The 26324-nt window shown below is 40.2% G+C and overlaps 1 protein-coding gene across 3 annotated transcripts; it reads left to right on the top strand.

The window, feature by feature from the left end:
- Positions 1-16: 16 nt before the first annotated feature.
- Positions 17-25493, top strand: wu:fc17b08 (ligand-dependent corepressor). 3 transcript variants are annotated; one of them, XM_063874582.1, is made up of 7 exons: positions 17-127; positions 8093-8158; positions 9244-9323; positions 9614-9746; positions 9959-10279; positions 10382-10481; positions 19023-25493. In XM_063874582.1, exons 1-7 carry the CDS (start codon positions 31-33, stop codon positions 23671-23673), a joined length of 5448 nt encoding a protein of 1815 aa, XP_063730652.1. In that variant the 5' UTR covers positions 17-30; the 3' UTR covers positions 23674-25493. The 3 variants fall into 3 exon arrangements, with proteins under 3 accessions (XP_063730652.1, XP_063730654.1, XP_063730653.1); XM_063874584.1 differs by lacking the exon at positions 19023-25493 and adding an exon at positions 12244-18850; XM_063874583.1 differs by having other exon boundaries at positions 45-123.
- The last annotated feature ends 831 nt before the right edge of the window (positions 25494-26324 follow it).

Raw genomic sequence — 26324 nt, 5'->3', positions numbered from 1 at the left:
CTCGTGCTCGCCAGACAAGAACGATAGAAAATGGCGAGTCAGTGTAAAAGGCAGCAATGCACAATCGACAGGCGCGGCTTTCGGCAGGAACTTGACTCTTGGAAACATAAACTCATTCACTGTGTAGGTAAGGACAATGTCAGGTACACGGCGTACAATTGCACCGGTTGAATTTTGCTTCTGTGCGACCTTTATCGGTGTAAATAACCATCTATAACCGGACTCACTCGGGGCATCTCCGAGCGACTTTTTGTCCTCAACTGTTTCCTTCTCACGGCAGCCAGTAGTAGTAGTTTCTTATATAAACTGCATTTTGTGACAATTTGCCGTACTTCGTAGGTTTCGTCGTTGTTTGCATATCATATCCGAACTGTAGACTTGAGTTATCTAACGTTTCTGGCGTTAGTTTGTTTAAAGGGCACCGTGCTTGTTTTAAAGGGAGTGTCTCTATGCGTTGCGTCGGCTAAAAGACCCCGTTTGCTAAAATGCGCGTCCCCGTGTAATGATACTGTAGTATTTTGGATGGGGGAGGGCGACTTACGCCCCTGGTGAATGTTTTCCTGTTTGTTAATCTAAATCACCCCATGCATGCGTGCAATATTGTGTTGAGGAAGTGGCAGAAACCTCGCTGCTGGGGGTCTTTTATTGGCGACGTTGTTGCACTAATAAACTTAAAGTGCCTCTTTTTAAAACAAATAATTAAATGGCCTCGTTGACTTGAAGGATTAAAGCTCTGTTATTGTGTGTGGGGGTGGACGTTGAAACAATTTTGTACAAGTATAGCTAAAGCAATGTCGTCAATAGCAGGAGCCTGCAGAACAGGACCTTGGGGGTTGGACAGGAAGACTTTTAGCCATGCTTATTGCAGTGTCTTCGTCTGTCCTACCGTCCGTCCACCTGTTTGACAGCTTCGGGTTTTAGTGAAATGCTTTTACTCTATGGTTAAAAAGCAACACGGTTGTGTTAGCCTACAGCCATATATTTTTTCCTTCTGTGATGCATTCTGGGTGCAATCCCTTGATTTACACATGTATTATTCATTTTAATCTATAACTGGTGTTGTTTACAAAGAATTGGTCGGTCTAAGCATTGAATGTGTGTAGAAACGTGATTGTTTTTTAACGACTTGCTTTAAGTAATGTAAAACCATTTTACTTTGCTGCTTTAGGACAGTAAACCTTTCTGTTGTTGTGTTCATGTTTCTTTTTTTTCCTGGAAACTTTATTATTATAAGCATCTGTTCTTCCTTAAACCATAAGAATGTATCTGTGATAAGTTTTAGGACTGATCATCAGCAGATAAGGTCACTTGGCTTACACTAGTAGTGTTACACAATGTTACAGTAGGACTTGAAGAAGACGGAGAGGCCATTTTTAAATCCATGTCTTGCCAACCTTCTTCTTTTGAGTCAGTAACATAGCAACAGCCAATGTGGACACTCGGCACCATCACACACATTGATCACACAAATGAGGAGAGAGCTGCTCGCTGACCCTAATGTTCAAATCAAATCGTTTTTTTCTGGTTAAAACAAAGTTGATCTTCACTTTTATCTCTCATAGGGTAATGTGAAAACATCATTTCCTGTGTTAACTCATAAAGAAATGCAGCAATCACCATTAAGAAACCTTTCCCATATTATTCTGATACTTGCTGTTAGCTTAATAGGAAAAAAACATGCAAACTTTAATTATGAGAATAATCTATACACATAAATCTGTCTGTCCATGTTTTAAATAAGGCCTCTTGGATTTTTGATGCAACATTTATGTTATTTAAATGCATGCATTTTATGGTTTTGGGCAGAATAGGAAACTGAATTTAACATGAACACATGCATCATAAAAATGTATTTAAAACCCAGAACACCACTTCTGGCACTGCTGATCTCAAAATGTCACATTTAATCACTCTCACTTCATCGGGCTGCTCTATGAATAGGTCTTATTGAATTGTTCAATGTATGTACAAGGCTTGTGTGTGCACAAAATTCATGCATGTTAAACATGTTCAGCTCTTACTTTATTTGGGAAAGGAAGATGCCGACTTCATGATCAGAAAGAACAGCAGAACATCGACGCAGACCAGTCGAAGCTGCAGACTTTCAGCCCTATAGTCCATCTCAACAGACATATTGTATGATGTAAAAGGCACAATATTCAAATTGACATAATTATTTGTTGTAATAGCAGGGCTTTACAGCACAGCTGACCGTTCTAATGTTTATTATGTTAAGAGTTTACTTTAAATGACTCAGCTGGCGATTTAGACCCATCCAGAAAAACATATTCCAGTCTAAAACTAGGTGGGCTGTGTGCTCATTATTAAAATGAATTGGAGAAAGAATAAGAGTTTCTGACTAGTCACTGCCCCCACTCCCTGGGCAGTTCAGTTAGTCAGCCCCCCCTCTATGATTGACAAATGTCCCTTGTGTTTGGGCTATTATTGTAAAGCTGCAGAGTACATGACAACAGCTTCAGTCTGCTCTCTGCAGAATGGCATGTTCTGTCCATGACAACAAGGACATACTTTTGTTTGGCTTTTTGGTGGAGAGGGCTGCACGCCACCACCACCCTGCTGATGCTGAAATGGACTTTTTGTCTTTGTGTGTTTAATGTTTGCAGTCGAACTGCAGGGCAGAGACAAGGGCAATTGTCCCACAGAACAGCAGCAACAATTGTCTCTGTATGTTTGCTTCTACATGTGTTCATGGTCCACCAGCCCCCAGATGAAACTGTGTGGATGGAAATGTGTGGATTTGGGAACATTAGGACTGGAACAGCCCTAGCTCACATTTGAAAATCCCAAGAATGCCAGTTTTTCATGCTTGCATTGGTGGGTGAGATTAAGGTGCTCAAATATGACGAGCAAATATTGACATCAGGCAGATTGTCTTGTTTATTATTTAAACTTTAGCATGGCCCATTTTCTCCTCCAGCATGTCCCCTCTGATGGGCTTTTGGCCTACATTTTCCTTAAAAAGAGCCAGCTGAGGTTTGTTGACATCTTGCAAACATAACCTCCAGCTTTAATGGATTCATATGGAGTGCACTTTAATTGTGTGTTCCTCTGTGCTTCAGCAGTGTGTGCATGCATCCTTTTTTTTCATATTTGCCTAAAATCATGGCGGTATCATATTTGTTATTCAAAGTTATGCTTTGCGCAGCATTACACCATTTGACTGTCAGTTTGCGTCATATCATGTTAAGTATTCATGCAGAGTTTTTTCTCTGCTGTAGATGTTGCCCAAAGCTGCCACCTCTTCGCTGTATAGCCCGTTCCAAACTACTGTATACTTCTAATGAACACAATGTGTAGCCAAATGACATTTTAAGCACTTTTTGCTCATGTAAGCATGTTTTTTGACCTACAGTGAGTTCCTTTTTGTATATAGCTTAGAAGGCAACAAAAAATGCGTTTTAGATCGTTCAGGATAAGAATTGTTCTCTTTGATCTTCTGTCTTTAGATGAAAATAGTCATGTAGTGTATCTCGACTAATTTGTGCAACTTTGTCATCTCTGCACTCATCCTCAGCCCCCAGCCCCTTCTAACATCTTCATAGTGCACTGCTCGGGGATATCAGTGACCCTCCTCGTACAAAAATCCACGCATAAGCATCACATACAGAACATTGGTTGGATTTTTAAAACGTGATGCAGGTTTTTAAAAGATAAAATAATTTGTGGCAGATAAATCCCCTTTGTATTCCAAAGGCTGTAGGCAAAGTTTATTTTGGCTGCATACAGATTCGTGCTTAGGGAAGCTCCCGTTCTGCGAGCTCGCGGTCACTCCTTCAGAGATAGCGTTTGTACAGTAGTTACAGTGGGGGATGGGCTGAGTGGGGGTTGATGCAGCACTGTACACCCACAGCACTAGAGCGGCAGAGGGAAGGGTGGGTCATCCACTGGAAAGATCACTGCAGTCTCAAGAGGAGGCTAAATAAGCATTTTATTAACATTGCCGTTTTTGTGATGCATACATCCAAGCATGATTAAGTTCAGAATTTACATTTGTGTGATTGCTTGTAGAAATAATTGATGTAAAATGAATTCATATGGAAGACTGTGAAGCTTACAATATGGACACACAACCTTTCCTGCTGCCCACCAGATTTTTTTTACCATCAGAAGGTTGTGCCAGAAACAGTTATGCTTTGTCAGATGAAAACATTTGAACTGATTTCTAAATGTTTAGCATACTTATGATTGGACAGCGCTAGCAAACGCCATTACTTCTTGTAGCCAGGTTCTGCAAGTGAAAGTCCATTCATTTTGTCTGTATTGTTGAATAGCTGGTTTTTCAAAGGCACACGGGACAGGACATTACCGTAGCTGCTTCCTTGTTGTTTTGGATTAATTTGGGTAAACTCTACCACAATGTTGTAGAGCATTGCTCGGATAAACTCAGTAAAATGTGGTTCCTCTAGTTGAAGTCTTAACCACTGCCATCAAAGTTCATGCACAGCACAGTATTGTGTCATTTACCAACAACGATTTCTCAATAATGGTTTAATCAATTAAGTCACTTGTTAGCACTAAGTAAAGCAGCATCATTAAGGTTATCAAAGAAGTCGTTTACTTCCACTGAACTGCAGAAATGACAAGGGGGTTCTTCAGAGATTTTATGCATATGCTGAATGTTGACCTTTTGGCTACACCACCAACCCACTTGGCGCGAGCAATAAGCAGTAAAGAGCGGTTTCATCACTCATTATGTTCAATTCACAGTGATGTACAGCATAGGTTAAGGTTAGCATTTAGAAAGGTTAAGCTGATGCTAGATCTGTGGGATTAATCTTTCAAAGTGCTAGCGGTGAGGGTGTCATACACTCCTAATCATTCCTCTCTTCATTTTGTCTGTTTTGGTTGGAGATGTAGGTCAGAAGAAGGGTTAAAGGTCCCGTCGGTAGGATTTAGTGGCACCTAGCGGTACGATTGCGACCAACTAAACACTCCTGTTCAGAGCGCGAAAAGAACCGACGATAGCGTTTAGGTTGTGCGAAAATGCTAACGACACTTTGGAGCCAGTGTTTTGTCCATTGTGGGCTACTGTAGAAACATGGTAGTGCAACATGGCAAACTTGCTGAGGAGGACGCGCTCCTTTAGTGAAGACTTTCTGTCCGGACAACAACACAACGCTTCTTAATGTAGTCTGATTTATTCATGGACGAAAACATTCCACTTCTGCCAATAGACTCTCTAAGTTACAAACCCTGATATATTTTTGAATGGAAACATTTTAAGCAATTATTCAAAAAATCTGATGTTTTTTTTCTCTGTCGACATGTTTCCTGCATGAAAAGCTTGGTTGAAAGCTAGTCTCTTGCAGATATGTCTTTTACCTTTTAACCAAACCCTCTTCAGAAAAAATGAAGAGTAGGTATGTCTAAATTCTGGGTAGAGTGTGTTTCCCCTTCTGTCCAAATATGCTTCATTAAAAATCATAGACGTCTCAGTAATGGTTCCTAGTCCGTCTACGGTAATGGTAATGGTAACAGAATATTTCTATGATGACAAATAAAATCGCACTTAGCTTTGTGTGTCTATTAATACTGAATCTGAGATATCGTTATAATAGTTAACCTTTGACTTCCAATACGATTAATAATAGCAATGCGGTTCAAGTGTATGATTTGAAATGGACTGAACTTACAGTGTATGTGTTTTTATTATCATTTTTATTCCTTGGTCAAAAAAGGAACATTCATCCTCCGCTGTTGACAAAAAGGGGCTCTTCTCATCTCCTGAACAGAGTTTATTTCATTTATCATTTCAGCAACACTCTCGGTATGTTAATACATTTTTAGTTTCAGCATTCCTAAAATGAAGCTGTGCCGTAACTCGGCTACAAATTGCCTGGAGAAAAACCACATTGTGCATTTAGAGTAAATAAATACACAAGGCAACAAGGGTTAGAAATAGCAAAATGGTCCTGAATCATCCCTTTCCTCATATAAAGCAAAATGATTAACAAGAATGAGTAACGCTCTCCAAAAAAATGTATATAGGCCTACAATAAAAAATACATGAACTAGCAATTGTAGGTTCCTACCCCCCCTATGTTCGCAGTGGATGGGATGACTTTCGTTAGCCTCATTAACCTGAAATCACTGGCTTGTCATTTTCATTAGTTCTCGATAAGTTTTATTATAATTAGGTCTAAAGCCCGATGGCAAATACCACCGGTCTTCTTTTTGCTTCTTTCCCATTATCACTCTCTACCTTTCTACCCCGTGCTTATGATTGTATCTGGTGGCTGATCGCTATACACCAAACCAGATATGTCGTAGCGTGGCCTTATTCCTTCTTAAGTTAATTAGTTGGTGAACGTTCCTTTGTAAGTGAAAAGTTGAACATTCTGTGTTATTTTTACTCCCAAAAGTGTGTTACATATGGCAGGCAAAGTGCAGGGCACTCAGGGAGGTTGCAGTGTTTGTATCCCATTTATTGTGCATTTTAACTTCTGCCATTATTCCGTTTTTATTTTGTAGAGCTTGCATGACACGCTATAAATATTTGAAGTGACTGGATTTGTTCTTATTTTGTGAGAGGGTTCTTTCTCTGATTCAGTGATGTCACGATGTGCCAGTATGAATGCATGTTAATGTTGCCTCAAAGTCATGGTTTACACTGACACATTATAAAATGCCCTAAACTGAATTCCTTAAGAGTAGTTTGATGTCACGCCGCTTCTCTGTCAAACCAAAGTGGATGACCTACTTTTCTCCCCATGCCTTTGAAATATTTCAGAAAATAGGATTGGATAGCTTCAGCTGAAGTCCTGTGCACTAACCCAGAAACAGACTCATGCAGCTATAGGCAAGGCAGAGTTTCACCACTCCCCCCCCCACTCCCCTCTTTATGTTTGGCTGTTGAAAAGTGGGTGGGAATTTGTAGGGAGGCAGCGAGGGCATTTTAACAGATGACAGCTTTTATTGAATCCACTGTGAGTTTTGGAACAGGGGGGACGGTAAGCACTGTACATTTTCATTTTGTTTTTCTGTGAAGACGTTCTGTAAATAGGCCTTCAGCACTAGATGTTAGAAACACATCTGGCTGATTTAACTTGTGATGTTGTTTTTTTTAAATAGAAGGCTAAATTGTGATATCATTTCCATCCTATAAATGCATATATATGTTTTGCATTGCTTTTCTCTTTTTTACAGCCATCTGTTTAGCTGTTCGGTGTCCGAATGGTTTGATTCACTATATGCTGCTGTTTTGGTGCCTGCATCATTTGAAATAGCACTCTGACTCATTTAAAATCCAGTTCAGTAGACAGATGTTACCCCTGACCTCTTTAGCGCTTGATTTAATGCATATAGTGGTTTTGGATTTGTTACGCTGACCCCGCGGCAATAGGCAGACATTGCATATTGTGTTAATGCACTGTTGAACCACATCCTATGCAGCATAACACATTAAATCTTTGAAACAGCTGGGGCTGCAGGACACCACCTTCTCATCAGTAATGCATCCAAGATTTTCTGCAGCCTGTTTATGGGATGAAGGATGTTTTGCTAGCTCTTTGTAAGTTGCTTAACTGCATTAAGTGAAATTTTAGATTTGGTTTTTGGCAGAATTCCCAATCTGCAACATTGAATAGGGTACTTTTACACTATCATATGGCGCTCTTGTTTTTAATGTTTCACCAAGCAGTCTCTCCCAACTCTGTAGGTAGCTTTCGTTGCTTGGCAACAGGAGGATGAAGAGCATGTATTTACTGTTGAAGTAAAAAAAAAACCTGGGGTGAAAACTGATAATGTGTGCTTTAATAGAAGCAGGGGATTGCTTACAGGGGTTGTCAAGATGAAATGGAAATGCAAAGACGAGCCTGGGTGAATGTACGAGACATTATCACGTCAGTGATGTACAGTAGACCATGCTCCATTTTTTTTCTTCCCTGACTACAACAAATTAATTTGGGCCCTTGGGCGAATGAGGGTGCCCTAAACAGTGATTCATTTGAGCGCCTATTCTGCTGTTTGGAGCACCAAGCCTCAATTAGGAGTATACCATAACAAATATTTCGTCCAAATGTATATGATCCTTTTTAACTGCATACTTACTGAATTTCATCGTTTTCCTCAGGGTTTGAGAGCATTCTCGAAGGTCTGTTTACTCCACAGCTGGAAGAAGACCTACAATTATTTAAAGGTAAGACCATTATCATAATTGTGGCCATGATCACACGCGTGCATGAATGAGATTTTTTGGTTAAACGTGTAACTGGTCATTATGACTGCTGCATTGTACCATGTGGTACCTCTCTACATTCACTCTCCCAGACTGCAGAAGAGAAGCTGCCTTGTTTCCCCACACAGTTGGTGTTTTGGATGGCGTGGGGCCAGTGTAAAAGTCTACAGTGTACTACAGACATTTTAAAATGCATGATGCTAGTGAGACAATAGTGACCCTTAATTTGGTATTCATTACACTTTCACAGAGATGATTGTTAAAGTCTCAGTAGAGCTTTTACAATATCAGTAAGGCTGCTGAACATTATGTTAAACTGCACCACTCTACTTCTGTCAGTCGCACCGAAACAAATCAAAAAGCCTGTATGTAACGGCCCACTCCGTTATTTCATTCACACATCTCTGTCTTCTTATTGAGTCATACTCTGAAGAAGGATACATACTGATTGTAGAAGACTGTAGGTCGTTGTTGTGATGCATCCCACATTTTTAACAGTCAAAGAGTCTAAGGCTTTATTTACATATGCACAATAGCTGTGGTGTAGTTGGTGGCAACACAAAGTCCCAGTCCCAGACTCCTCCAACAGGGCTTCATTCAATGTGCTTAATATATTAATGTTAAATCATGAAAAAAGATAACAACATAGTCAAATAATAAAATGTATCGTGGAGGGGGAGAGGGTTTTGTCCAAACCAACAAACATAAGATTCATTCAGATATTATGAACCCCCCCCCTTTTTAAATATTCCTTCTGGAAATAGGCGTAGGAGGAGCAGGGGTGGCTTGGATGTATATTTTATGTAACAATGTGGCATTGGCTCTACGTAAGCAGTGACCGCAGCCTGACCGTCCTATGGGGCGGTTATTGAATGTCAAAAGATTTGTTGCTGCACCTTTTTAAGTAAAAGCTCTTACTATAACCGTGGTCCAAAACCCCCCTTTTTAGGTGTTTTCTGATAAAACACGTCGTTTAGAAAAAGTAAAGAACACAGATTTGTGACAGAATTGTATTTCATTGCTTGTCATCTGTTTTGTGCCCACAGACTTAGAGCCCACAGCAGTGTCTGACTGGTCATTCGATGAAAACTGTTTATTCTGCTGTTTGAGACGAGACAATGTAAAGGTAAGAGTTGTTGATTTCTCTATTTCTTTCCTTACATTTTCATTTCTGAACTTGTAGGAGGAAATACTAAAAGTAAAAGACGGATGGATGTAAGGAATGCATTTGAAGTGCCCATGCTCTCTAATCCTTTACTGTTTACTAGCGGGATTAGTTATCATCAAATTACACAAAGTGAGAAACAGCCATCTGACCTGAATGAGCCGAATAAAATAACGTTCCCATGTATCGTTCAGTGTACATGTCCTGTGTAGGTCTGAATGCCATTGACTAGAAGTGTTGTCATTTGACAGGAACACTTAATTCGCTTAAGCAACGAGGGGATTGAAGACACACCAAAACCCCTCCTGGTAAAAGATCAGAACACAATCAGCAGACTAGAGAAACAAGCCGAGGAATTTCTCCATGCAGTCCTTGGCAGAAAAGGTGAGTGTGTGTGGCAGTGATGGAGAAAGCTAAGTGACACTAAAAAGCTTATTAGTAGGGAACTTAGTAGGGTAGCTTTGTAGGCTTATATTGAGAATTCTAAAAGTAAATGTTTTACCCTATTGCTACAATTACACATCCGATAACTCATGACTCTGAATGTTCACTCAAGGAACTTGACAGTTTTTAACTCCATGTTTATTTCCTTTCAGATGTGCCAAATTTCTCGGACCCAAACATTCCTGTAGTGGCTCGGGAGATCCTTCAGAGAATGATGCGACAGTTTGCTGCCGAATATACCTCAAAAACCAGCTCCTCTCAGGACAGTGGCTTTGATTCCCAGCCTTGCCCTGACCAAAGCCTGCCGCCCCCTCCCTTGTTCTCAGGGGCTTCTCCTCCTACCAGCCCCACTGCCACCGTGGCTGGGCCCGCACACAACCAGAACCCCGTCCTCAGCAAGCTCCTCATGGCTGACCAGGAGGCTCCTCTTGACCTCACTATCAAGAGGCCCCCGTCTTTGCCTACTGAACAAGGTAGTGTGAACACTTCTGCAACAGGGCAGCTATTCATGACTGAGCTGGTGCCCTGGTGCTCTGAACTTAACATTGAGTTTTTTCCTTCCTTTTTTTTAACAGATGGAGTTCTTGACCTATCTGTCAAAAAGAACCGCTGCAGCAGTGGCAGCCTCTCCGACCGGAGTCCCTGCCTTTCTCCAGCCACTTCCACACTCAAAGGGTAAGATAAGTTTCTATTTTCTTTTGTTTCTTTAGTCTCCATTCCTTAAGCAATGATGACTTCACAGATATGTTTGATTGTAGTTTAGGACAAAACGAATTTGGAATGAGGGGTTAAAGTTAAAAGCATCAATTCATGTGATTAGCTCAGTCCTGAAATCCCAGACCGTTGGAAGTTTGAAATATGAATAGCAACAAACAGGGTTGTGCTAACAGAAGTGTGTTTTTGCCACCAATAAACACAGTTAAGACTTTTTTCAGCTGCAATAGAGGGACATCTTTCATGTGCTTCTGCTGCTGGATTCTAAATTTAAACCTCACTCCAGTGCGTCGTTTGGATGCAGTTGTTTCATGCTGCTATTCCAATGAAATGACTTGCAGACTTTAATGCAGCTGCCTGGTCCTGATTTCTGTGGGACCTGTCACTGGTATGGCCAGCTCGGGAATAAATGGGTAGCATCTTGTTAATGTGTGAGCTACTGTGGCTTCAAAGGATTCTGTGAGCTCAGCCTTGTTTTGGTTCATTATTGTCCGGCAAAGAACTGGCTGGCCTGATTGATATTGATTTACTACAGGACTCATGGCCTTGCTCATTTCTTGAGTCTTGCAACTCCTTTTGTCAAAAATTCTCATTGAGGACTGAAGCCCTGCACAAATGCAGCGGATGTAGCTCTCCATATTTATTTTAACGCAATCCTCAGAGACTCTCTATGTTGTAGCAGAAGTAGAGGTGTTTAAATAAATAATTTCACATTTGCACACCATGTTCTTCTCCCGAGGAATCATTGTATTAAGTTGTTATATTCTCAAACTGTAAGCATTGCTTGTGCATATGTTATAATGTTGGTAACACAGGTAGTTCTCCTGTAAAACGTGCAATATGTACATAAACATGACGGCTGTATTTCAAACTTAAATGGAATTTTCTGTAGCCATCTAATTATATCAAACATTATCTAAATAGGATTTGTTTTGTTTCTGTTTTTGTTTACCCCTTTAGTTATATCCATCTGGACCTAAATGTACCAATAATTATATTTTGTATATTTATTAAACACTAGTGGCTTTGAATGCTCCTCAATTACTGCTTTGAGAGCCTATATAATCCAAAAATGATGATCAATCCTAGCGGAATAAAGCTGGCTCTGATTTTCTATTATGTTTGAAATTGAACTTTTTTCAATTAAAGTACGTGTATCTTTTTGGTTCATACTTGAGTTGGGTTTTGACTTTTGATACACAAAACCCTCTGCTGGCTTACTCTTTTATTTCTGCGCTTGTTCAGTGGTAACGTCACACAAAATGTCAAGAGCTTTGCATCGGTCATTTTGTATGACATTGTTAGTGTGCCGTGCTTAACAGCTACGTGCCCAGCTGCCTTACTGTAATGACAAGTAAGGCCTCCTTCTGGCTATGCTTTTCCAGCCAAGACTCCAATAAATGCCTTTTCTTTGCTTTTGTTTTTATGTTTCTTTGCCCTTTGTCTTCTTTTTCGTTCTTATCTATTTTGTTGATGCAAAAGTTGTGAACAATCATCACAGCAATTAAATAAAAAAATGGTCAAACTTGACACTTTTTTGTTCTTAAAAGTCACACTCAACTACGCAGTCAGGTATTTTAAAACACAGTGATGTTACCAAAGCAAGGTCATATAATAAAGGAGTGGCCAACATCCTCCCCTCCCCAACCCATCCTCCTTTAGAAAAGAGAGAAAAGGCACTGTGCAAGCTCTGCTTACACCCAATTTCCTTCCATCCAATCAGGCCATCCTTGAGAGCAGACGGGCAAGTCGGGCTGTTTATGAAGAGCCTACAGGATGGGAGGAGGAGAGAGAATATCGGCCACTCCAACCGTTATAAGCCTTCCTCATCTCTTGCATACTCGCTGCACATCAAAGAGGAGCCCGATCTGGAGAGCGACCCTGAGTCACCTCTCAGCAACGGCTCCAGACCTTCTGACCTTTTCAAAAATGGATCTTCTTCCTGGAATTCTAAAAGTCATTTTGGGGCCCTCTTCAAACTCAAAACCAACAGCGAGGCTAGTGAGCACCTCAAAGACATACCCAGGTTGTTGGAGGCTGCTGGACTTTTGACAAAGTCACTTGCCTATGAGAAAAGGAACCTCCAGGAGGCCTGTAGGGACCACAGCCTCCCTCTTTCTCATTCATCACCTTTTGACCTCAAGATCCCCCAGGTGCGAGTTTTGAATTCAGCAACAGACTCGTCTTGGGATTCCCTTTCCAGCGAGTATTCGAGATCAGCTTATGAGAACGGTCTGGGAAAGGCACTTCGTTCCATTCTACCCAGACAGATCCAGAAAAAGGGCAGTGGGGGGTTCAGTAGCTCAGGTTCAGAAAAGGACTATTGGCCTTATGACACTGACCGCAAATCCTTGCAGGGAAGCTACCCTCTGGATTCTGAGTCAGACCTAGGTAACAAGCAGCCAAGGAAGAAGCGTGGTCGATACCGACAGTACAACACCGACCTCCTTGAAGAGGCTATCGACGTGGTGATGGGCGGGAAAATGAGTGTGTCCAAAGCCCAAACGATCTATGGCATTCCACACAGCACCCTGGAATACAAAGTTAAAGAGCGACTGGGGACCTTGAAACACCCACCCAAAAAGAAACTGAAGCTGATAAAGATAGAGGAGCAGGGTGTTTCACGGTCCCCAGAGAGGATCGAACTCTCCCAGCAAATTGTCTCAGACAAAAGGGAGAGTGCATCTGATGAGAACGGAGAGGATTTCCATGATGGAAGCCTCTCATCGAATGAGTGATCTAACTTTAATGTGACCATAATGATGTACTTTTCAACCCCACAGATGTTGCATTTGCCAGACAGTCGTAGTAGCTGACGGTTCTCCCACAACCCTTAGTGGTTGACAGTAACATTTAAATCTCATTAGCCATATTTATTATTAATATATTTAATTCTACACCTACCTTTTCAGTCAGTTTTAGATAAATATGCTATGGCCATCTATTTTACACACTCAAAGTGTCTCCTCGACAATTATATTGTGCCTGGAAGGCATACTTACTATTTAAGAACTATAACTAACAACATTATTCGTACATTTTATCTTGTTTGTTTTGGTTATGTTTTTGAATGAGTCATTCCTGGCTCTAACATGTATTTTATACATGCATGCCATATTGAATATTTCTTAAGGAAGTAGCGCCCCTTGGTGTCTTCTCCCGGTACTGTTCAGAGCACGGAAAAAAATTAAGAGACCACTCCAAATTTTTCTGAAATCCTTATCTCTCCATGTGTGTCGGCCATTCCAGTGTCTGTTGAATTCCAACACAGACAACAACTGTCAGTAGTTTATAGAATACAATAATAAAAATAATAATAATTTAACCCAAAAACATACCTATAAATAATACAACAAGAGAAAATGATGATGCTTTAGTGGTCTCTTAACTTTTTCCGCGGCTGTATATCAGATACAGTTTATCCTACAGAGTATCTAGGTCATTATGGATGACAGTGAAGGTCTCTATCACTGTTTTGCAAATGCACTTCTGTGACTAAAATTGACACTGGAGATGTAAGTAAATTATATTCAGAGTATGTATTTATTCCAAACACTATATACAACAAATGTATTTATTATTCTAGTCTGTTGCAATAGCATGAAATGTTGTCCAGGTTTTCACTTTCCTTATGAATCCAAGTCAAGCACGACACATTTTTTCCACCTAACTTTTATTCGTGTGTGTTGCTGTCCTTTTTATGAATGGTATTTTTTTTCCATTGCCTTCACTGCACTCAGGATGAATTCAGTTGGGGAAGCAATACTTGTCAGTCAAAGAAAATATAAAATATCTCTCAGATAGTAGATCACTGTATACACATAAATATACCTCAGCTAGAGATAAGCTTCACTGAATCATTGCCTCGTGTTAGTCACCTCTGAAGGGGATGATGACCAAATCCCCCTTTTTTGAGGTAACTTGTCAGGATGTCTTACTGACAAGTATGTGTGTCCTACTCTCAGATAACTTCACAACCTACCTTAACTAGTTTTCAGTAGCATTTCAGTGCCAGTGTAAGCCTTCAGAGCATCACAGTTCTTTGTGAATCAGGGCATGTCTTTTTCAGATTTCAGGTATTATCTCTGGGAACGTCTTTCTCCACACGAGAAGGGCACAATTGATCCTTATTTATTTACGATGTATAAACAATTATACATATACAGCACATATGTACACATCTCGCTCGCACTCGGCACATGATAAAGAATTGTCTTCAGGTCAATTATTAACATGTATCGGTCTGTGAGGACTCCATTTTAACGACCTGATTATTCACAGTCACTAGCTGAACACTTGTTAACCGATAACTTTTAACTCTCTCCAATACAACAGTGTATATGTTAAAAATGTTTACGTCATGTTAACAAATATGTGTGAGTAGGAGCCGTTATGTCATTTGAGATGCTCATAAAGTCATTATTTTGTAAAAACTTTTATCCATCATTAGCAACTGGAGTCAAACACACTGACTGACTGTGCTAGCTTGCTAACATTTGCTAGCTAGAAAAGTTAGCAAACATGTTAGCTACTGTCATGCCTCTACCCACATCTAGCATTTGCGGAAGTTCCCATGGCAAACATTCAATGACAATAGATCTCTTCATCATGAACCAGGTGAGAGTGCGGGTTAACGCTCCTTTCCTTGAGAATATTTCGGTGTTGTCATGGTAATGGTACAACACGTTATGGATAAAAAGCCCTTTTCATTGAATGTTTGCCCGGTATTTTTGCTTTATCAGGACACCTCATTGTGCATTACCAATTATACCTCAGGACATTCCAGAATATGGGATCATGGCCCAATATTCTTTCTATCAGGTCGATGCACAGTTCGAGTAGATCTTGGTCATTTTTTTTCCTCCAGCATTATTAATGTTGCTTAGATGAATATGGATGTTTTGATAAAAGAAATGATTCTCTCACCACAAGCATTTAGCTTCTAACGTAACATCAACCTGCATCAATTGTAAACATGTTTAAGTGAGAGTCGGTTCAGCAGTAACATCGTTCAGGGACACTTGTATGTTAATCGCAATGTAACAATGGAATCACTTTTTTAAATGGTTCTAACTAACTAGTTGGGCATCCCTTTTCCTCAGTTTGCTTTCATTTCCTTCGTGACTTGCTCCTAATTGAAGGCTTTATCTCTTTAATTGAATTTTTTAATTGGGTTGCATCTCACCGCTCACTTTTAGTTTACACTTTGATACATTCAATCAACCATGCTTAATTACACAGATTTTCTTAGATACTCAAAACTTCTGAATCACTTTGTCTTGGTTGAAAAATTAATAGCTTCTCCAAGAAAACTTAATTAATACCATTATGTAAAATCTGCTCGCTGATTCGTTTTCATTAACTGTATTTTTTAGCATTGACAATCATCCAGCATGACTCAAAAGCCACTCTTGTTTTCTCATTCAGCGTGTTAAATGCATCTTAATGAATTTGTTAAGGCATACACGCTTTTTTGGTTCATTGACGGGTAACACAATAAAATGTTCGCTCCTTATTGTCTATTGTAGCAAATCTAATGGCCGACTACCTCATCTGGAAATCCCATATCACAGTCTACGGTTCTCATAGCTGTTTTATGTAGCAATTTCTCATGTACTCAACACAGTTTCTTGTAAAATCTTTGAGTGAAGGCAAATAGTTTACAGAAAAAGCTTTCATAAAGTTCTATAGGACGGGAGAATATCTCGCTTGAATTCAACCGTATGTAAATATTTCAATGTATCCTTGTAGTTAATTGCCGCCTCAAATATATGATATTTACGTTGTCTAAATCCTTTTTGGGGTCTGGGTTTTGTTTGCACAGTTGTTACTTAGGGAAACCTTTTTATTTCCATAGTGGGCGAAGCGTTTACACCCCCTTACATTTCTACACAAACTGATCCGTGGAGTTATTTTGTTAATGCAGTATTTATTAATCAATATTTATGAATTAATGATTTTATCACCACTTAAGTAACCATGAATGTAAATGGCTTTAATCAAACAAAAGGTTGTTCACTTGAGTGTGTATAGACATAAGTAGATAATGCTTAAATATATATTTAACTGTCTTACGTAATAAATGCGAAGGGATAAGATCCCGTTTATTGTGACGCAAGGGGGGAAACTTTTGCTTGGTAAATATATTGTTTGAGGACAGAAGGTCTTCATTGACCAGAGCAGAGAATATTCCTGTATTTAAAAAGAAAATGTACATATTTATGTTTGATTTAACATTAACAATGTACAGGAATGACACTGGGTATGTTTGCATGATTGGTACTAAATCATTTGTGTCAGTGGGAAGTTAGTTGTATATGGTGACGGTTTATCTTTGAGGGTGTTTTATTGAAAATACTGGAGTGTTGGTGTGTTTACTGTCAAGTCAACAATGTATCAAGTAGATAAACTGTGAAAGTGAAATATCCAGAAACCTTTTCAAATCTGGTAAATGGCTCACTGGACCTGTCTGGTAAAATATAGTTGTGCTTAATTGCGAGATTATTTCTCTCCGTAGTGCAGTATATGGACATTGTCGATGAGTCAATACCTCCATGTTTGTGTGCTTGGAATATTGTTAAAATGAGTTTTGTTTGCTTCTGCTTGTTTTGATCCTCTGGAAGAAAAAGGCATGTACTTTGTGTATCAGTTCCCGACTTGCTCATGCAAAGTAAAACAGAGAGCGAAACTCTCAGGGATGAAACATTTACCACAAGTTATTCAGGTACTCCACTTTACTCCTTAGAAACTTGCTAGCAGGATTTAAAGTGGGCTTAGCAAAAACATTGGTCAGGTTCCAGGAAATGTTATTTTTTTAATCTCTTAATTTCTTTTTCTTTTTTTGACAAATGTGCATTTGAGATATTTGAAATGCCATACACTTCTGTGTTTGGGTCCAAAAAAAATCTCAGTGCATCTTTCTCAGTTTTATTGTTTTTCATACTCGTTACACAATGAATGTCAAAGTTAACCTCCTGCAACCTACCTGCAGGTACGATGTTGACCAATGGCTATTTAGTTCAACAGTTTCTTTCAAGTTCAGTGCCTCAAACAGCACATCCTATTTTAAAAAAATACTTCATACATCATTCTTTCATCAACATCCTCATACTGCATTTCTGAAGGTATTTACAGAAAACCTTAAAATGTATCTCAGATAATGTCCTGCAGCATTTACACCTCCCTCTTCAAAGGTTGGATTGTTAAATTTGCGAGTTAGAGCTGAAAAACGTATTTCATTTTAAATAACTTTTTGTTTCTTCATGTTTTAGAGTATACTGACAATACTCCCAATAATAATACAAATCTAAACTTCACTTTGCTGTATAGCTGAATCGTAGTACTAGGTAGAGTCTACATAACAAGCTTTACACTAGGTATCCCGCATCTCCTCTATAGCTTAAAGGTGAAATGTGAAACGCTATAGGTTTCAGCTTTACTTAGTCAAAGAATAAATATTCGTAGTTTGTTATTCGGCAATGCAATATTTATAGTTGTAAAGAAATAGTTTGCAAGTATTTGTTTGGCGCGTAAAATATCAGACGCAGATCATTTTATGACCACATATTCATCTTGCAGTTGCCAGCACCTCTCGCTCAGCAGCACATGCTGTGGGCTAAGCTATTTCAGTTCTTCATTACTTTTACGCCTTGTGACATGTCACCTCAGGAATCCAGATGTGGTTTCATTTATCTGTTTAAATGTATCCACTGTATCTTTAGAAGGACTTGTCTTTTCTTTTTCTTTCTTTCTTTCTTCTTTTTTTACAAAGAAAATAACCTTTTCAGAATTATATATTTTTGGCATAATATAATAATATAAATGCTCCAAAGGTCGCAGACGATTTTGTAATAGACCTACCTCACTGAAAAAATGTTAGTCACAAATATAAAACATGCTCCACCCAGTTGACTGATTACATTAGATTAGCATTAACACAGGTATTAGAAATAATAACTTAGCTTTGTTTAGTCTCGCTTGATCTTTCTTTTACTAGTTAATTTGTCTTAAGCTGTTAAGCACTTGTATCGAATTGTCACCCTTTACACTAGTTATTAAATACATGAAAAATTGACAAAAATAATGTACTATATTTCGCCCCCATTGTATTTTCTCTTTCAAGGGATAAACATGTGTTTGACCTGTGGGCCACCGCTAATAAATGTGTTGTGCATGTGTAAGATTTTCTTGATGTATACTGTAACAAAAGGCACCACTGTGCAAAGAAAAAAAAATGTAATAGCTGTAACAATGTAATTGGTTATGTTCACTGGATGAAAGGCTCACTTTTAAAATCACCTATTCTTCTAATAAATATGCAATGATAAACATTGTGTACCATTTGTGAATTATTTAAAACAAACTTAAGCAAGTAAACCACAGACTTGCCGATTCAAATGAACATTTCTCTCCATAAGTGTATTAATAACAAACCAATCAATAGTATGAACAGATAATGCTTCTTCTTCGTGTGCAATAATATTTCTTTTTTTCCCCCCCCAGGGAGTCTCAAGACTTTCCTATTGCGAAAGCAAAAGACCTGCAGTCGACCTCCACGCTGGAGCGCTTCATGGCCAAACTCTGTACTCAACATCAGAAACAGATAGTAGATGCTATAGGTTTTCTACAGACTGAGGTCAAAGCACTGTCATCTTCCAATACACAGCAAGTTTCTAACTCTTCCTCTGGGATCCAGGGAAGTGCTTGTTTCACTTCAAAATCCAGTGCACGCACCCCTAAGAAGTCATGCTCTGAGCTAAGGTTTCCCTGTGAATCCACTCCCAAGTCAGAAGTCCATGATATGTCCTATTCCATCCCAAGCACCCATGCAATAGGAAAAGTGACAAACAATGCTGTGTTGCTGAAAACATCAGCTGGCCCTGCTTTGGATCTTCGCACCCCTGGCCAAGCATTGGTCCCTAACACTGCAAATCCATTGGATTCAGAAAACAACCGCCATGGTGAACATGCTCCTCTTAAGATGAAAATCATGGCCAGTAATGTTGCTGCCGGTAAAAAGTTGTCGTGTGTGCTCAACGCCTCTCTTTCATCTCACTCTGACACATTGGAGGACAGGCAGAGTAACTCAAATCCATCCAATAGAACAGAGAATCATAGTGCTAGACTTAGCTCCTCTATGAAAAGACACAATCAAACCAGTCATGCACATCACGTTAGGCAGAGAGATAGTCTGGGGCATGTCAAAGATAAACAAGCAAACTTGTTTTCAGTCCACATGAGCATTCCTTCAGACGCTCCACGGACTGCCCGGAAGACCGTCAGGTCATCCTCTGATCATGGAATTAGGGACTCAGCTTGTAGGGGATTGGCTGACCCTGATCTTGGCCACTGTGACATTGTTTTTATTGACAAACCAATAACGGAGTGTTTTAAGGAACAGCAGCATGGCATGCTTCCTCGCCGCAATGCCAGAAAAAGCACCAGAGGACATTTGTATTCAGATGAAATCTGGGAGTTGAAAACTGTCCGAACATTGGCAGGGAGGGGAAACTGTCCCACTCCAATGCCAGAGATGATCACCTTGGTCACCCCAAAACAAATGCTTTCAAAGCCTGAAGGTGTGCCACCTGTAGATATGCCTTTTGCTGGAGCCTGTAGAGAGACAATGAGTCAGAAAATGTCCAGAGAAGTGTCAAATGAGAGTGGGGTACCAGGAACAGGAGATATGGTGGAGGTAGCAGCCAGTGAAGAAGATGTGATAGTAGAAAATAGTCAGACAGATAGGTGTCAGAGCAAAGAGCAGTTTGTCCCTTCATCGCTGATAAGGTCCCCAAAAGAAAACAAAGAAATGAATACGAACACAGATTTAGAAATGGATACAAGTGCAGATTCGGTTGAGACAACAGGAAGCGAAGAAGTTGTTTCTCAGGCTCCATTTGAAGCAGAACAATTTAACGAGCATGATTCTCAAGAGGACATGCATGAAAGTCCTGAGCAAATAGTAGCAGAAACAGAAGTCGGGCCATTAGGGGACAGTATCATAAAAGAAGATGAGCCCAAGCTTTCATCAGAAAGACTGCATAACAGTGAGCCTGTTTTCAAGGAGAATAGCGCCCCATCACCAGTGGCTCAAGTTGAGGAAGAAATAAATGAAAATAAAAGGGAAAAAATCCAAGATGAGCAAGGTCAGGAACTTCAACCGGAGACACAGATACACCATGACGACTTCAAAGTGACAGAAAAGTCCAGCACCACAGATTTGGCAGCGCAGCCAAAAGAGCCAGAAATGAAAATGTCCGAGGCAACTGACTGTGTAGTGCCCTTAGAGACTGAAGGTGATAATGATGAAGACGTGTCCACAAAGACACTTGATGCACTCCTGAAGGAATTGCCCCCTTGGCGTAGAAAAAAGGGTACTGCAGTATCAATGCCAAAGCGGATAAAGACAACAGAAGCTGTCGTAGTGGGTTTTGTCAATGGTAGACCCATATCGGCCTCTGATAGAAGTCTGCGGCGTAGAGCAAATAACAACATCACATCTCCTACTAAAACCCCAGTTAAAACTAGCCAGAATGTCGACAACAAGACCTTGGTTGATTTAGCTGTTGAAAACAAGCATTCGGAGGAGCATCTTGCTCCAACGGACATAGCTGTAAAATCTATTGATACTACTCATGTGATTCAGAACAATAAGGAACCATCTTCTGCCACACTATCAAGTCCAACATCTACATTTTCCCCCAGGACCAATCCAACACGGAAACAAAAAAGAGACAAGGATAGTTTGCCTGCCCTGTCCGAGCAGCGACAACTTAGATCAGCCGGACAGAAGGCTGCTGGAACTCCAGTTTCGCTGCCAAAATCTAATGCTGCAGTTTCATCTCCAAAACCTACTGCTACCCATGCTCTTCCATCTACCAACACCCTTCCCTGCCTACCCCTTCCTTCTCCGCCTCCTGTTACTTCTCCTCCCCCAATCGAATCATCTTCCCCTGAAGCCTCTAAACAGTCCAATCAGAACACAGTCCCAGTCCCAGAGACAATGGCGGAAGAAAAGATTGAAGACTCACAGCAAGTAGAGACAACCTCTCAAGAAATGCAGAGCAACACAGAAGAAAGTACATCACAGACCAAACCCAAACTACCATCTACAAATGCTGAAGTAGAAAGCAGTGAGAATGACAAACAGCCACTTGCGGAATCAAGTCCAAGTCCTGTAAAGACTGAAATGCCAACACAGATTACGCCAATAAGAAGTAAGCTGGTTCCCCGAAAGGAAGCACAGGCAAGTGATGTTGCTTTGCCGCAGAAGTCAAATGTAGCATCTTTAGGAGACAAGTCTGCAAGTGGAGATGAGAGCAGTTCTTCCCTTTCAGACAAACCCACAAGAATGCCATTACGGAGTGAGAGTAAAGCTGAGATGCCTCCAACTATTACTCATTTATCACCAGTTGACAACAAGAAATTGGCTTTGAGATCCCAGAGATCAGCTGTACCCTCTACCAGTGCTACTGTAGCTGGAAGACAGAATGACCTAGCTTCCCCTATTAGATTAATCCCAGAAAAAGCAACCAAAGCTCAAGTGAAGCCTTCAGTGGCTGTTGCGCGTGAGTTTCCCCAAAGCTCTGCCCTTCCTATCGTTACATCAAGATCTGGGCCCCCAAAACAAACCAACAGATTCCTTGAAAATTTTACTGCTGAAGAAAACCAACACCTACTTACAAATTTGAACCTTAAGTATGATAAAATGCAAAAGGGCTGGGTGCAAATGGACAAAGAGGGTCAGCCGGCAACAAAGTACAAAAACAAGGCAGACAGGCAAGCAGCCATATGGAAAAGTAAGCGCAGGGCACGGAAATCAAAGTCTTCAGAGCACCAGAAATACTCCCCTGTCCAAATGCTCTTCATGAAAGGTTTTAATCTCTCCAGTATCTGTCGCTGGTACCTCGAAACAACAGAAACAAAGTCCCTCGTCATTGTGAAGAAGATAAATACACGTCTTCCGTCGGAAACTCAGCTGTGCTTCCACAGTGCTAGTTCTTCAGGGACCGCTCAGGGGATATTTCCAAGCATACAGGCAGAGCGTTTGAAGAAACATTTGAAGAAGTTTGCCATCGCCTCTCCTGTGAAGAGCAACCCCAAGAATCAGAAACTTATTGCTAAAGCCCTGGAGCAAATGGCAAATTCAATCAAAGGGAAAGAGAGAAGAGAACTGCCCAGTACTTCTCAGTCCTTGACTAAGTCACACTCCTCTGCAAAAGCCTGTGCACAGATGGGTGAATCCCAGAAAGCCTCTGGTAAATCAAAGAATCCAGCTAGCGCACGGATCCTGAGGAAATACTCCAATATCAGAGAGAAGATGCAGGTTCAAACCAACGTTAGACTGAAAGAGGCCTCAAAAACCTTAAAAAATGACAATATGAAAAGACTGGACAACAAAAAGTCGGCTGCCAAGTCAAACGTGAAACCATCTACGAAGGCACAAAAATCAGCCCTACCTGCAGGGAAAAAAATGAAAGCAGCTGTGGCAAAGATGGAAAGAAGGAAAACATTGGCAGGTAAAAAAACTGCTAAGCATCCTGTTCAACAGAGGGCAGTCAAGGCTCAGGGCAGCAGTAAAGCTTCAAGAGATGCAACTAAGAAAGACAAAATGCCAAAGAGATCTTCTAAACGACTAGGGCCTCCTAAAGTATCTGAACAGAACCCTGGCGACAAATCGAAAAGCAAGGCCGACAATAAAAAGCAAACTGAAGCAGAGAGAGCAGATGTAGAAAAAGCAGCTGTAAATAAAGTGAGTCCTACCAAATCCCTAACAAAGGAATCATCACAAAGCACTGTCGCTGTAGTCAAAGGAGCCGAGAAGGCTGAGGAAACCCCACAGCCAAGTGTGGATGTCAAGGCTCCGACCTCTCCTGACCAGGTACTAACAAGATCCCAGAGAAAAGTCGAGGTAGCAGTCCCCTTGAGTGGGGGCCCCAGTCAGGCTTCAAGGAAGGCTGCGAAGTCCATGAAAACAAAAAATGCATCTTCTAAACCAGTCAGGAAAGCAAAGAGAACCATGCTGATGAGAAGAGGGGCGCAAAGAAGGCAGACGGCCGTGTTGCCTCGCAGTGCGACAAAATCCGCAACCAAGAGAGCTCAGGAGCCTTTAGAGACGCCAGCAAAGCGCACCAGGACATCACTCTCTAAATGAAAGTGCACCTGCACAGAAGGGTAGTCTTGAGTAAGTTATGTTGTTTTCTTTTATCTGGAGTACATGCAGAAGGACCAGAAATATATATATATATTTTCTACTCGCATGAAACCCTTCACAGGACACCTTGTTCAGTTGGCGAATATGTGAAGAAGGAAGACTTTCTGAAAGTCATTTATACTATTGTAAAGCTTCAGTGTGAAAAAACAACTGTGATATTTGCTGAGTGTTTGCTCTGAGTTTAAGGCTACAGACACGTCCTACACGAAGTGGAATGGATGTAGTTACTGTTCGGCTTTCCGTTCCAGCTACCCAACACACGGCTGCAGATAACATTATAAAACCTCATTTTAAAAGTTGGGATACACATCAAACATTTGATGCAGTTATCGAAGTGACATTTGAGTTCACTCAGTTTTGTTACTTTTTTTTTTTTTTTTGCCATTTTGTAAATAATGATTGTTTTAGATAATAGCATACACTGCATTTTTCAGAATGCTTGCTGTGAGAAGGGAGATCGTGTTTTGTAAAAGATAAGTAGACAGTTTGTTTCTCCAGCTTGTCTTCTAAACACAACATTGTGAATATGTGACTGTTGTGACCCGGTGCCTTATTTATGAAGTGTAAACAAATAGAATGTGTCGCTAAATGTGAAAACTCCTGTCCTTTGTAGCTATACAAACGTTCAATGAATGGAGAGGCTGTCTGCATTAACTAGCTTCACAGAGTGTGTGTAAAGGGGTTTATGTTTCACACAGTTTATGCCTCGTGTGTCATCTGTACATTCTTATGTTGACTGAGGCATTCAGGTTACTAATTTTCCCAGAGCATTAACTTAATATTGTTTTCACTTTAGGCTCTAGATGTTAAAGCAAATAAGTCTCAATTGTTAGACAGACAGGTGTGCTGTGTGTGTGTCATCAAAAACATGTTGTATCTTATTTTGGTTTTTTTTCATCCCTGTCGACCATTGTTATACTCATAACAGTAACATCCCATTAAGCATTTGTCCTGCTTCTGCACGTGTTAGGTCTTGGTAAGGTGCAGAAAGCAACCCTAGCATTAAAGTTGTAGCCTTCCCAGAGCTCACACCCATACCCATCTTTATACCCTTGAACTTCGAAGAATACTAACCTCATTCAAGACTTTGTACGCACAATTAAAAGTCAAAAAGCTGTACTGAAAAATCTGAGATGACTTTGGGATACCGGCCTATTTATAACTTTGGCAACAATGTTCCCTAACAACAAAGGCCTAAAAATGTATATTTGATTGGTAAATATGAATGAAATTATGGCCTATTTAGCATTAATGACACATTATAGGGTGATTCATTCCTTCCCTGATTTTACAAGTTTGGATGTGACATTTTTGGGTAGTCTTCGTCACACTTCTGTGTTGTTTATCCAATGTATGTATGTTGCAGTTTATGTTTTATTGTCAGGCAGATGTTCTCATAATGTGAAGTTTCCTAACTTCCAAAGTAGTACCTTTCATTAGTGTATTGTCATTTTTAGCACAGTTATTTTGTTGTGTTCATTTCTCTTTAGAGGGTAAATTGTCTGTAAATGAAAAAACATGTCCCTCATGTTTTTATTGTTATTTAACTCCTTGTCAGCTAATTAGTTTAGCAAATCTATAACAGCCCACCAAATATCGGACTTGAACATGTTTATTCTTTACAGTTGCTATTTAAAGATTTTGATTTTGTATATTAGAAAGAAATGACTGCTTTATTTGTGGTAATCCCAAGAAAGAAACATCTTTATGTTATGAATTTTGTATTTTTGCTGGAGTTGATATAAATATGTTGGATTTTATCTTGGTTTTTGGCTCATTTGTACAAGTGTTTAAAATGTTCTTTAACCAAACTTGAATGAAGTGAAGAAAGTGGCAAAGTGAACATTTTAGCATTCCATTTACTTGAAATAAACTAGGTTGCACATTTAAAAGCCTTATACCTGTTCTGAGAGAACGGTCTGTTTCAGGCATTGTCTGTTCCAATTAATGCCTAATTTGACACATAATGACCCGTTAAAATCCTTCCATGCTAATATTTACTACCCTTTATGACATCTAGGGGGAGGCATCGGTGCTCCTTGAAGACTTTGCCGTTTTTAATCTTTGTGAAACGCCTTGTGGTAGCAAATGAAGGCATTTCACACTGTAGGGACTGGCCATATGGCTCAGAGGCAAGAGTCCTGAGCACCACAGGAAGCTCCCACAGAGGGACAGATTGGTAAACAGTTGGCCTCCATCACCTCAGGCCCTGCAGAAAACTGAGGGAACAACATCACACCAAAATGACATTAGGAAATGTGTGATTCATATACCTTTAACAGTGAAATCCAAAAATCCAACAGGAGTAAAGATAGCAACACATGTCTTTTAACACTTACTAAAACCCCTTTTGCTCTTCTTATTACTTAAAGACAATGAACTGAGCCTGTGCCGCTGAAAGGCAAACCCAGCAGGGTATCTGAACTGAGCCAAGCTGTTGAATGTTATCATGTTGAGCATGATGCTTGTCCACTGGTAACACTTCAGGCAGAGCCCCACTGAGACAGACACACGTGCTATGTGAAGCCACTAAGCTACACTGTTGAGGTTAGGGGTGCTTCCACTTAAGGCTGTGACTGTTCGGTGACCCT

This window comes from Eleginops maclovinus, chromosome 22 (assembly GCF_036324505.1).
Source record: "Eleginops maclovinus isolate JMC-PN-2008 ecotype Puerto Natales chromosome 22, JC_Emac_rtc_rv5, whole genome shotgun sequence".
Taxonomy (NCBI): Eukaryota; Metazoa; Chordata; class Actinopteri; order Perciformes; family Eleginopidae; genus Eleginops; species Eleginops maclovinus.
The sequence above is the reverse complement of the archived record's forward strand: the minus strand, read 5'-3'. Positions and strand labels throughout refer to the sequence as shown.